Source organism: Centropristis striata, chromosome 1 (genome assembly GCF_030273125.1).
Source record: "Centropristis striata isolate RG_2023a ecotype Rhode Island chromosome 1, C.striata_1.0, whole genome shotgun sequence".
In the NCBI taxonomy this organism is placed as follows: domain Eukaryota; kingdom Metazoa; phylum Chordata; class Actinopteri; order Perciformes; family Serranidae; genus Centropristis; species Centropristis striata.
The window spans coordinates 11,352,383-11,365,135 of NC_081517.1; the positions used below are offsets into that span (position 1 = coordinate 11,352,383).

The 12,753-nt window shown below is 38.9% G+C and overlaps 1 protein-coding gene across 1 annotated transcript in view; it reads left to right on the forward strand.

Moving 5' to 3' along the window:
• Positions 1 to 12,753, forward strand: part of kcnh1b (potassium voltage-gated channel, subfamily H (eag-related), member 1b) — a 49,583-nt gene that overhangs the window by 12,729 nt on the left and 24,101 nt on the right. Inside the window, exons 5-7 of the mRNA XM_059330554.1 lie at positions 3,912 to 4,030; positions 6,523 to 6,915; positions 7,907 to 8,336. Coding sequence (XP_059186537.1) covers positions 3,912 to 4,030; positions 6,523 to 6,915; positions 7,907 to 8,336 — 942 coding nt within the window. The remainder of the gene's footprint in view (positions 1 to 3,911; positions 4,031 to 6,522; positions 6,916 to 7,906; positions 8,337 to 12,753) is intronic.

Below are 12,753 nucleotides of genomic sequence, written 5' to 3' on the forward strand. Positions count from 1 at the left end.
TCTCCACATATCGTACATATTAAAGTATTGTGTTTCCAGTCTCTCCTGTCCTCTCCTCTCTGCTCTGTGTAAACAGCCTCTCCTGTCCTCTCCTCTCTGCTCTGTGTAAACGGATTTTCAGTGAATATTTGTCATGTGACCGTTGGTCTCAGCAGAATCAATCATGTCTTCACAGTGTCTCTGAGGAGCAGAATTTAATGTTTTTAACAGGATCTGGTTAGTGCAAACGCTTTATTTTAAATGATATGTAGAATAAAGAGATTCTGACACAAATATCAACATTTTAACACAAGTTTTGGCTACTTTTTATAACTGATGATCTCTTCAAACTCTTATATCAAGTATAACGTCTGCTTCTAAAGTTTCTTTCTTTGATAAAAGGTGATTTTTTTCCCGCAAAAGGGTTAATGTAACTCAAAAGGTTTATTTTAGTTTTAGACAGCAGAGTAAACAGTTTAGAAACGGCTGAAGGAAGGGAATGAAAACACTTTGTAAAACTGTTGGAGGTAGAAACTGTCTTGTTTTTTTTTTGTAATGAACTTTTTATTGAAGTTTAACAAAAAAATAATACAGACAGGGAGGGATCCATTCATTCAATAAGGGGGCCATCAAGGCCAGAAATGTACTCCCTAAGTTGTTTTTTCTTTTTTTCCCCAGTAAATAAGTTGAAAAACAAGAACAAACAAGCAAAACAAAATAAAACAAACACAACCACAGACCACCACACTGACACCTTTCAACAGATAAGCACACCAAATCAACGACAAAACTGCATTGTCACGGCAACCATTAACCCACAGACATCCAGTCAGTAAAAGGGCTCCAAGTGAGCATATATTGATCCAGTTTATCCAGTAGGGAGTACGTCACCCTCTCGTAGGCAGCTAACTGTGCCATTGTTGTAGACCATTCTTCATAAGGAGGTGGCTGTTTTTTCCTCCAGTGTCTTAGTGTCGGTTTTGCTGTAGTGAGAGCTAAAATAATCCATCTTTTTTCAAAACATGTAAAGTCATTGTCCTTAAGCTCAGTGGTTGATCCCAAGACACACAGTTTTGCAGAGATTTGAAACCTTTTGCGCAGGACTTCAAATATAACCTGATGAATGTTGTTCCACCAGTCCTTAGGCGCTGGACATGTCCAAAGTATATGTAGTATAGAGGCACCATTCCCCTCACATCTCCAGCAAGAGTCTACAGGTACTAAGTTCCATATAGAAAGTTGTTGTGGTGTTCAATGCCATCTGTGTATTATTTTCAATTGAATAAATCTATTACCCATTTCTTTATACATTGTATTGATGTTATTTAAACATGACTTCCAATCTTCAGGAGATATGTCTATAACCAAGTCGCCTGCCCAGTGTTTCCTAACCTTGAGCAAAGGGTCACATAATTGTTCCTGTAATAAACTAACAATCTTAAGAGTAAAGCCCCTACCTGAACTTCATTTATTTAGCAGTTCCTCAATTGGGCTGCCTGTAGGGCAGGTAAGCGGGCCTCCTATCCATTTAGACAGGGTGCTTTGCATTTGGACATATCTCCAATATTGATTACGTGGTAATTTGTATCTATCCACTATTTGGTTAAAGCTTAAAAATAACTTAGTGTTACTATCAAATAAATGTTAAATGTAGTTTATCCCTGCTTTTTGCCAAATAGTCCAGTTAACTGTTTTGTTCCTGATTATAATTCGCTTGTTATTCCATAGAGGTGCATGGGGGGATTTGAAAAAGTTCCAACGCCCTGCTCTATGTAGTTTATGCCACATTAGTTTAGTATTAGCGATAAGATATTGAATAACTCCAAGGGGATAACCCTCCACTCACTTCAGCTTCTATTTGGAACCAACTTGGTCTATCTCCTGCCTCATCATTAGGTAACCACGTTACCATATTGAAGGCCCAGTACCATCTGAAGTTGGGAAGAGAAAATCCCCCTCTTTTTGTGCGGGCCTGTAATTTCTTTATTCCCAAACGATGATGTGAGTGTCAAAATCTCTAAAATAGGACTCGGGAATGTTCAGAGGAAGGTGGGAAAGTATATAATAGATCACAGGTGCGGACATCATTTTAACAGGGTGTATTTTTCCCCAGAGTGAAAGGTGGATTTTAGTCCAACTGCCAAAATCTGATTTCATTTTCTGAAGCAATGGGTTGATGTTCTCTCGGACCATATCTTTATAATCAGGAGTTATTCGAATGCCTAGATATTTGATGCCTTTCGAAACCCAGAGAAATTTCCATCAATGTAAGAGGGTAGATGGACAATAGCCTGATAAAGGCATGGCCTCAGATTTGTCCCAATTAATGCGATATCCGGATAACAATGTGAACTCTTCAATACAATTTAATAAAGTGGGTATGGATTTTTCTGGTTGCGTCAACATTACTAACATATCTGTACTGCGTACAGTAAAAGCTTGTGATGGATGGACTGTGATCCCATGTATATCTGAATTATTCCTTAGTTTCTGCGCTAAAGACTCCAAGGCAAGCACAAACAAGCCCAGACTTAATGGGCAGCCTTGTCTTGTGGACCTATGCAGCCAGAATGGATTGGATATAAGACCATTTGTCAAAACATTTTGTTTATCGTTTATCATATAAAGTTTTGATCAACGTGATAAAATTTTCCCCAAAGCCGAATCGTTCAAGTGTTTCAAAAAGGTAAGCCCATTCAACACAATCTAAAGCTTTAGCGGCATCCAGTGACAAAGCGATTGTTGGATGGGTGGAGTCATATACTGAACACTGAAGATTAGCAAGCCGTCTTATATTATCGGAGCTATAGCGATTTGGGATGAAGCCTGATTGGTCCATGTGAATAATACTTCCAATGACTTTTGACAAGCGATTTGCTAATATCTTTGCTAAAATCTTTTGATCACAGTTGAGTAAGGAAATAGGTCGGTAGCCACTAGGGTCCAAGTCATCTTTACCCTTTTTGTGAATGAAAGATATAACTGCAGTGTGCATAGACCGTGGTAAGGTGCCAGCTGTAAATGCATCAGAGCAGACCTCGAGCAATATAGGGCTAATAATATCTACAAATGTTCTATAAAAATCAGCAGGCAGCCCATCTAGCCCAGGAGATTTATTTGGTGGCATACTTCTGATTGCTTGAGAGATCTCCTCTAGTTTTATTGGCGCCTCCAAAAAGTCTCTGTCACTGTCAGTTAATTGTGGGAGGTTAAGATCAGCAAAAAAACTGTCAAGCTTCTGCTTATCTAAATCACCTTGTGATGAGTAGTTTCATAAAAGGATCTAAAACTGTCGTTTATCTGCTTCGAGGCGGTAGAGATATGGCCATCTGGTTATCGCGCGCCAGCTATATGGTTCATACTATCCTGTTGCTTTAAACGGTTGGCCAGTAGGCGACCAGGTCTTTCACCCATTTCCCAGTATGTCTGTTTGGTTTGAAACAAAGCATATTCGGCTTTCTTGTGGTATAGTTTGTTTAATTGAAATTTAGTAGCAATAATTTTGTTTAGTGTGGATCTATCTTTGGTCTGAGAATATGAGACCTCAAGTGTTTTAAGTTTGCTCTCTAATTTGTTGGATTTCTCATTAGCTAATCTTTTTCTGTAAGAGGCATAAGAAATAATTCTCGCCCTCCAATAAGCTTTTAAAGTATCCCACCATATTGAAATGGTACTGTCTTGCTTACTATTTGTTTCCTTAAAGAGTGATGTTTCATTCAAAATCATCTCGAGGAATGAGTTTTCTTTCAATAAAGATGCATTTAGGCGCCTTCTCCAGCTTTTAGGTGTCTGTGAAAATGTTGTTAGGCAGAGAAAAACTGGGGCATGATCTGAAATGATTATATTACCTATATCCGAGCTGAGGGAAGAATCAACTAATGATTGAGAAATTAAAAAATAATCAATCCTGAAACCATCTTGTTGTGTTGCAGGTTGGGGGAAGTTCGCCCGTCTGACTCGAGCGCTGACCAGCAGCCGAGGAGTTCTGCAGCAGCTCGCTCCAGCCGTGCAGAAAGGAGAGAACGTCCACAAACACTCGCGGCTCGCAGAGGTGAGATCCATCAACACCACAGAGGTCTGTGCTGGTGCTTTTTTTTTTTTACAAATATAGTTCAATAAAAAGAGTTTAAAAAATAAAATATCTAATTTTTAATTTAAAAAAATCTCAAAGGACCATTTTAAATGTAAATTTTAAATGTAAATTTTTTATTTTGAATAAATAAATAATAATAGCAAAAAGGAACACATAAGAATAATAAAACATCATTAAAAAAATGTAAAAAATATTTATTAAACTGTATATATGTATTTATAATTGTGTTAATGTGTTTATTCATACGTTTGTTGCAATATTTGTTTATAATTTGATTTATTTGTGTTATCATTTTTTTATTTATTTTACAAATATAGTTCATTAAAAATAGTTTAATAAATAAAAAGATAATTCTTATTAATTAAAATTTTTTTTAAATCTCAAAGGACCATCTTTAAATGTAAATGTTTCACACATAAGTCAATAATTAATAGCAAATAAGAATGAATAAAAATAATAAAACATCCTTAAAAAATTTAAAACTATTCATTTAACCGAAATGGGTAATTTATTTATTCATATTTACATGTATGTATGTATAGTATCATCAATTTGTTGCAATATTTGTTTATAGTTTAATTTATTTGTGTTTTTATTTTTTTTATTGACTTAAATGATAGTCCCTTATTTGCTAATAGGATATGAAGATATAATTTTCTGAAATAATCGTGCATGAGGAGGACAGCGGAGGTTTTGTGTGTTCACATTTATTTTTAAACTTTTTAATGCTTTTCAGATTTCATTCCTCTCAGCTGTGGAGGCGTGTGTTGCTTTATAATAAGCTGCTGCCAACAAGCTGCACAGGAATAAACATCCTGATAATAATAATAATAATAATAATAATAATAATAATAATAATAATACGTTTCAAAACATCAGCCCCCTGCAGCCATTGTGGTGCTGATCAGCTGTTGAGAGGATGGAAAGAGTCGACAACAACGACAGAAACTAAATTAAATCATCAAGTCCAATCAGAAAAGCATATGAGACAGTTTTCCCATAGAACACAATGAGAAATCAACATGTAAAGAGATGATAAACAGCTGACTTTGGGGCTGAGCCAGCTCTCTGAACTTTAACGTAGAAATATGATTTAAGTTTAAACTGCTCAGGAGACTTTTGACTAACTGTCACAGCTAGAGTGGATGAAATCATGGCTAAATAGGATGATGTCATGGATAGAGTGTATGACATCATGGCTAGAGTGGATGACATCATGTATAGAGTGGATGACATCATGGCTAGAGTGGATGACATCACGGCAAGAGTGGATGACATCATGGCTACAGTGGATGATGTCACATCTACAGTAGATGACATCACAGCTAGAGTGGATGACATCATGGCTAGATTGAATGAAATTACATCACAGCTAGGGTGGATGACATCATGGCTAGAGTGGATGACATCACAGCTAGGGTTGATGCCATCATGGTTAGAGTGGATGACATCACAGCTAGAGTGGATGACATCATGGCTAGTGGATGATGTCACATTTAGTGTGGATGACATCAGATCTAGAGTGGATGACGTTACGGCTAGAGTGGATGACATCAAAGCTAGAGTGGATGACATCATGGCTAGAGTGGATGACATCATGGATAGAGTGGATGACATCACAGCTAGTGGATGACATCAAGGCAAGTGGAGAGGCTGGGACATCCTACTCTGGAATCAATGGGACATACCAATAGACCAACTGTCCCATAGAGACCAATGAGAACACATGACGACAGACGACAGACATGGAACCTACTTCACATCTACAGTAGATGACATCACAGCTAGAGTGGATGACATCATGGCTAGAGTGGATGACATCATGGCTAGATTGGATGACATTACGGCTAGAGTGGATGACATCACAGCTAGGGTGGATGACATCATGGCTAGAGTAGATGACATCACAGCTAGAGTGCATGACATCACAGCTAGGGTGGATGACATCATGCGTTGAGTGGATGACATCACCGCTCAAGTGGATGACATCACAGCTAGTGGATGACATCAAGGCAAGAGTAGAGAGGCTGGGACATCCTACTCTGGAATCAATGGGACATACAGACCAACTGTCCCATAGAGACCAATGAGAACACATGTTTATACAACAGACATGAAACCTACTTAGACTTCTTCAGCAGAGACTTCTCTTTCTCATCACACTCACATTCTGTTGTAAATGGTAAATGGACCTGCACTTATATAGCGCTTTTCTAGTCGCTTTGCGACCACTCAAAGCCCTTTACACTGCAGACTGCGCTCATTCACCCTTTCATACACACATTCATACTGGTGGCAGAGGCTCCAGCCATCTCCAGCCTACAGTCTGCATCTTTAAACCATCATAAGTCTAATCAGAAAAGCATCATATGAACCTGCGTTGTTAGACTTACTGACAGTCTGTTCAGATTGGAGGACTTGCTGTTAAAATGTGTCGTACTGTGTCTCAGGTCCTCCAGCTGGGCTCAGACATCTTGCCTCAGTACAAGCAGGAGACCCCGAAGACGCCGCCGCACATCATCCTGCATTACTGCCTCTTCAAGACCACGTGGGACTGGGTCATCCTCATCCTCACCTTCTACACTGCCATCATGGTGCCCTACAATGTCTCCTTCAAGACCAAGCAGAACAACGTCACCTGGCTGGTGGTGGACAGCATCGTGGACGTCATCTTCCTCGTCGACATCGTCCTCAACTTCCACACCACCTTCGTGGGCCCGGCCGGCGAGGTCATCTCCGACCCCAAACTCATCCGCATGAACTACGTCAAGACCTGGTTTGTCATCGACCTGCTGTCCTGTCTGCCCTATGACGTCATCAACGCCTTCGAGAACGTTGACGAGGTCAGTCCACTTTTATTCATCTTTCGAAAAAATAACAGAGACAAAAGTGTGTGTGTGAGTCTGTGTGTGTGTGTGTGTGTGTGTGTGTCTGTATGTGTGTGTGTGTGTGTGTGTGTGTGTGTGCGTGTCTGTGGGTGTGTGTGTGTGTGTGTGTGTGTGTCTGTGTCTGTGAGGTTTGTTTTAATCAATAAAAGCATTTACAAAATAAAAGCATCAATAAAAATTTCCACTCTGCTCACAGAGACCCAGACACAGTATGGAACAACGTTAGAAAAACAAATGCTGCAGCGAGCAGAACGAAATGTTTCCAAATTACTCTTCGCCTCCTCCGTCCTCCTGAGGCAGGAGCTCACAAACACTTTGATCATGTTAACTTTAAAACTCACTGGGCCCCGAAAAATTCTGCTAATCCCTGTGGCTCTAGGCCTACTGCCATACTACGTTTACCTGAGAAATGTAACAAAAGTAGAAACAGGGTGAAAAGTAAAGTTGGACGATATTTCTCTGGAGCCCCAAAAACACTGAATCCAGACTGAAACACATTCAGGTCGCAGCTCCTCGCAGTCAGAAACATCAGTGAAACTTCTGAATCTGATCTTTCTGCTGAGTCCGTCTGACTGCTGCTGCAGCACTAACACATCAGTCTGAAGCTAAATAAAGAGATTTTTCTGTGATTTAATGTGAATAATATTGATTTAATAATAAGTTACAAATCAATGGATGTCATTTATTAGGGATTTTTTAATGGATTGTTGATCATTTTCCGGAATTTTTAAAAGGCTGGAACACAAAACAAAACGTTAACTGAATAATTTAGATCATTTGAGGTATATATTAAGGGATACATTTGTGTTATTTGGCCTTTTTTATGGGGTTTTAGGCATTAATCATACTGAACCAAACGAAAGAGATTTATCTTTGATTTTTATGTGAATAAATGGATCTAAAGGATCCTAAAATAAGTTCTGTATCCGCTCCTCGCCCTTTGCAGGGGATCAGCAGTCTCTTCAGCTCTCTCAAAGTTGTGCGTCTGCTGCGTTTGGGTCGGGTCGCCAGGAAGCTGGACCACTACATCGAGTATGGCGCCGCTGTGCTGGTGCTGCTGGTGTGCGTGTTTGGGCTGGCGGCCCATTGGCTGGCCTGCATCTGGTACAGCATCGGAGACTATGAGGTGATCGACGAGGACACCAACAGCGTGCGGGTGGACAGCTGGCTGTTCCTGCTGGGGGAGACGGTGGGGGCGCCGTACAGGTTCAACGCCTCAGGCTCGGGCCGTTGGGAGGGCGGGCCCAGCAAGGACTCGGTCTACATCACCTCGCTGTACTTCACCATGACCAGCCTGACCAGCATCGGCTTCGGCAATATCGCGCCCAACACGGACGGAGAGAAGATTTTCGCCGTGGCCATGATGATGATCGGATGTGAGTCACTTCCTCTCCTAGTTATTGATTGGTGCCAACACGAGCTTCAGGTCTATGAAACTGTTCAAACTGACAGATAAAGTCAAATTTCTACTCGGAAACTTCGGTATAAACCACTTTTGGTAATTTACAACTTGTGAAAAGACTGAGGTCACGTTTAAACATTTAAAGAGGCGATTAAACAAGCTGCTGAAAATATAAAAAATCTTGAGCTTGACACTTACATAAAATTAAATAAAAAAATAAATAACAGAAGACAACCGTACATTATGTTACAGATAACTACAGCTATTTAAAATATGTATTTCTGTAAAATAACTAATGTTGTAAAAAACAACACAAAATTACCAAAAAAAGAGTAAAATGACAAAAAAACCAAAATGTTCAGAAAAGAGATAAAAGTTACACAAAAAAGGCACAAAATGACAAAAAAGGTGCAAAATTACCATAAAAACCCCAAAATGATTAGAAAAGAGACAGACATTTCACACAAAAGGACACAAAATGACCAAAAAAGAATCAAAATGACCAAAAAAACCCACAAAATGATCAGAAAAGAGACAAAAATTACAAAAAATGACACAAAATGACCAAAAAAATAAACCAAAAAGTCACATAATTATCGAAAAAAGGACACAAAATCACCCAAACCAGTTTTCTCCTCACATTGTACATATTGAAGTATTGTCACGTTTCCAGCCTCTCCTCTCCTGTCCTCTCCTCTCTGCTCTGTGTAAACAGCCTCTCCTGCCCTCTCCTCTCTGCTCTGTGTAAACAGCCTCTCCTGTCCTCTCCGGTCTGCTCCGTGTAAACAGATCTTGTGAATGTTTGAGACAGATGTTGCAGGTTAACCTGAGGGTAAAGGAGAATCTTTCCCTCTGATGGACGGCTGCAGAGAGAGAGGGAGAGAGGCAGTAGTCAGATCAGCTGTCGCTCAGTCGCTGATTCTGTGAGAAACTTGATAATAGTCCAAAATTAAACTCTCCGTCTGAACGCAGGGGAGGTTTGTGAGAGAATGTCCACGAGTTCCAACAAATCCAGCGGAGCGAGTAGCAGAGCCTGTTTGACCTCCAGACGGCGGACACGTTGTCTGTCAGGGACAGTCAACTCCCTGGTGATGAGCGGCGGCGCATGTTTTTAAACCTCTGACAGAAGACAACATTTATTTTATTATTTATTTTGGTATTTCTGTTCATCATTAGATATTATCTCAGATTTTTCATGTATTTAGTCATTTGCACATTTAGTTTTACATTACTACATTTATTGCTTTATTTTATTATTTCTTTATTTATAAATGCATTTCTTTATTTATAAATGCATTTATTAATTTCATTATTTCATTATTTCATTATTTATTTATTATGTATTAATTTCTACATTGATTTATTTTTATTTATTACTAAATTTTTAAAACATTTTCTGTGACTTATGTTACCCGACGATCTCTCAAAATGTAAACGAGCTCTTGGTTTCGACATCAGACAGTGTTTCTCCATCAGGACGTCTCTGTCTCCCGTCCTGTCTTCATGGATGTGCTGGTGAGCCGAGGAGGAGCGGTTCAGTTTGGTGAGCTCAGAGTCTCTGCTCTCTTCAGATGATGTGGCTGTGTGACCTCCAGCTCTCACGGGGGCTGTTTGACGTGGTCGGGATGAGACTCGGCGCCTGCAGGATCTCTCTGGACCACTGGGACCGAGTTCTTCTGCTGTTTGCGTTGTGGTTCGTGGCTTGAGCCCAGCAGAGAGATGGTAAGGCTCTGGACCCAGTTTTCCTGCAGAGAGTCTGAAAGTGAGGGCTCCGGCTCCGACCCGGCCCTGGACCTGCTGCGCTCTGTGCTGTCGGCTCGGATCAGTTGGCAGATCCTATCCAGCTCTCCGTGCTTTGGTGAGGTTTTTTGGCAGAAAAACTCCAGAAATGCTCGTTTTGGGCCGCAGCATTCAGGGGCCAGTTCGGAGCTGGAGCCTCATCTGGAACCAGTTCTTGGTGTTCGGACAGCTATTAGCGATTTACCGCTCCATCTACGTCCTCAGCTCTGGTCCTCAGCTACATTTATTCGCTTGTTTATTCATTAATTTATTCCTCTCGTCTCGTCGTGCACCCTGGCTCCCTACAGACGGTCTCACAGCCGCCGTTGTTCCTCAGATGTGATGACTTGTGACACGCTGCTCTGAGGTCTGAAATATTAACTGTCCTGTGGGATCAGCTGGACTCAGCAGGCAGCAGATGGCTCTGTGTGACATCAGACAGTGAAGTGTCTGAATCCTGAGGCCTACACCTGCTGTAAGTCCTTTTATGCCAATTTAAAGAAATTCAACCTTCTTTCTGATTTCTCTCATTCTGACTGTGTTATTCTGCACAAAGACATGTTTGAGTTGTTCTGATTGTGCTGATTCCACAGAGCTGCAGGACTTATAGATTATAGAGATTTTATATGTTGCAGTGAAACACGAGGACACAGATAGTAAAACTCCCGGAAGCTGCTCGTTGGGGTTCAGACTGTATTTTTGACCGTCTGGGTTTCTGTCTCCTGGTACTTTGTGATACTGAAAGCACTGAAAAACGGATCTGGATTCCGGTCCATCTGCCGTCTGTCCAGCTGACAGCGTGTCGAGGTTTCCCAGAACACCTGCAGCTAAAAGCTTTCCCTCTTTGAGCTGCAGCATGAAGAGCTCTTATGTCCACAGTTTGTCTGGTGCATCGGAAGCTGCTGTCATCTGATCCGCCAAATCTGGATCAACTCTCAGCCTCCACAGGTACACCGAACATCTGGATCAACTCTCAGCCTTTGACGGTACAGAGAACATCTGGAACATCACCTCGGATTTTGTGTTCGTCCAGATTTGCTCTTCTGTCGTCTTCACAGACAGATCTGCTTTGGGTGTGAAAAAGAACACAGAATATTATATAACTTTGGATCCTGATCGATCAGCTGATTTAACCCTGATGATGTCATCACGTTGTCAGACCTTCAGCAGTGTTTCTGTCGTCAGCTTCCTCTAAAGTTCTGCTTCGCTTTGTGTTTGATGATGAGATGATGAAGTCAAACTGGAGATCAGCTCAAATATATTCAGTATAAATATAAAACTAGATGTTCTCCTCACTAGATTTGGAACCAATAACAGAATGAGTAAAAACACTTATATAATATCTATTATATATTGATATATCTATTATTATATAATCTATTTTTTTAGTTATTTATTTAAAACCGGAGAAATACATACATGGATAAATAAATGAATGTATAAATACATTTGGAAATGTAATAAATAAATGTGGAAATAACTAAATAAATAAATGAAAATGTAGAAATAAATGAATAAGTAAATACAGAAATACCTAAATAAATCATACAATAAATGTTAAAATAAAGGGTTTCATTTATTTAAATTTTTTTATATTTAAAAAAAATATTTCTACATTTATTAATTTATTCATTCATTTAAAACCGGAGATAAGCTCCAATATATTCACTATAAATATAGAACTAAATGTTCTCCTCATTAGATTTAAAACCAACATTTAACGTTCTTCACGGAGAGTAAAAAGACATCATTTTATAGATTAGATTATGGTTTTGTTTTGTGTTTTTCCACAAACAAAAAAACACTTTAACAAGAGAAAAAATATCTATACATTAAACTAATATATAATTGATATATTTGGAACCAACATTTAATATTCTGAAATAATAAAAAAATGCGATTTACATTTTTTCCACAAAAAATCCTTCAATAGGGATTTAAAAAAAATTAAAAAACACCAAAAAAAGAAAGTAAAAACGTAAATAAGGTCAAATATATTTAGTATAAAACGGCATATTAGGGCCAATGTACGTAAAGAAAACAAAACATTTCAAAAGTCAGGCTGGATTCAGAGAAAAACTAATCTCGAAAAAGAATTTTCAAGATTAAAGTCGAACAGTTACGGGACGGAAAAAGTTTGATAATCTGTCATTCAGCAGCTGTGAAAGTAGATCAGAACCTCTGACCCAGTTTAACTTCCTCTGTGTGTGTGTGTGTGTGTGTGTGTGTGTGTGTGTGTGTGTGTGTGGGCTCAGTGCTATGAAGGACGAAAAATTAAATAGGTAGAATTAAATTAATAAAATTAATAAATATAGAAAGAAAATAGATATATAAATATACGAAAAAATATATAATAATAAAATGTATGTCACCTTTATTCATTTTATGTCTTGAGTTGCTCCTTTAATGTTTTTTGGTCATTCTGTGACTTTTTTTTGTTTTTGTAATTGTGTCCTTTTGTAATAATGTGTGTTTTTCTTTAGTATTTTTTTGGTCTTTTTATTCTTTTGTTGCTCTTTCATGACATTTTTTCATAACTTTTTGTCCTTTTTTGTAATTTTATGTCTTTTTAGTATTTTTTTTTTTTTAATTGTGTCTTTTTTGTCACTTTT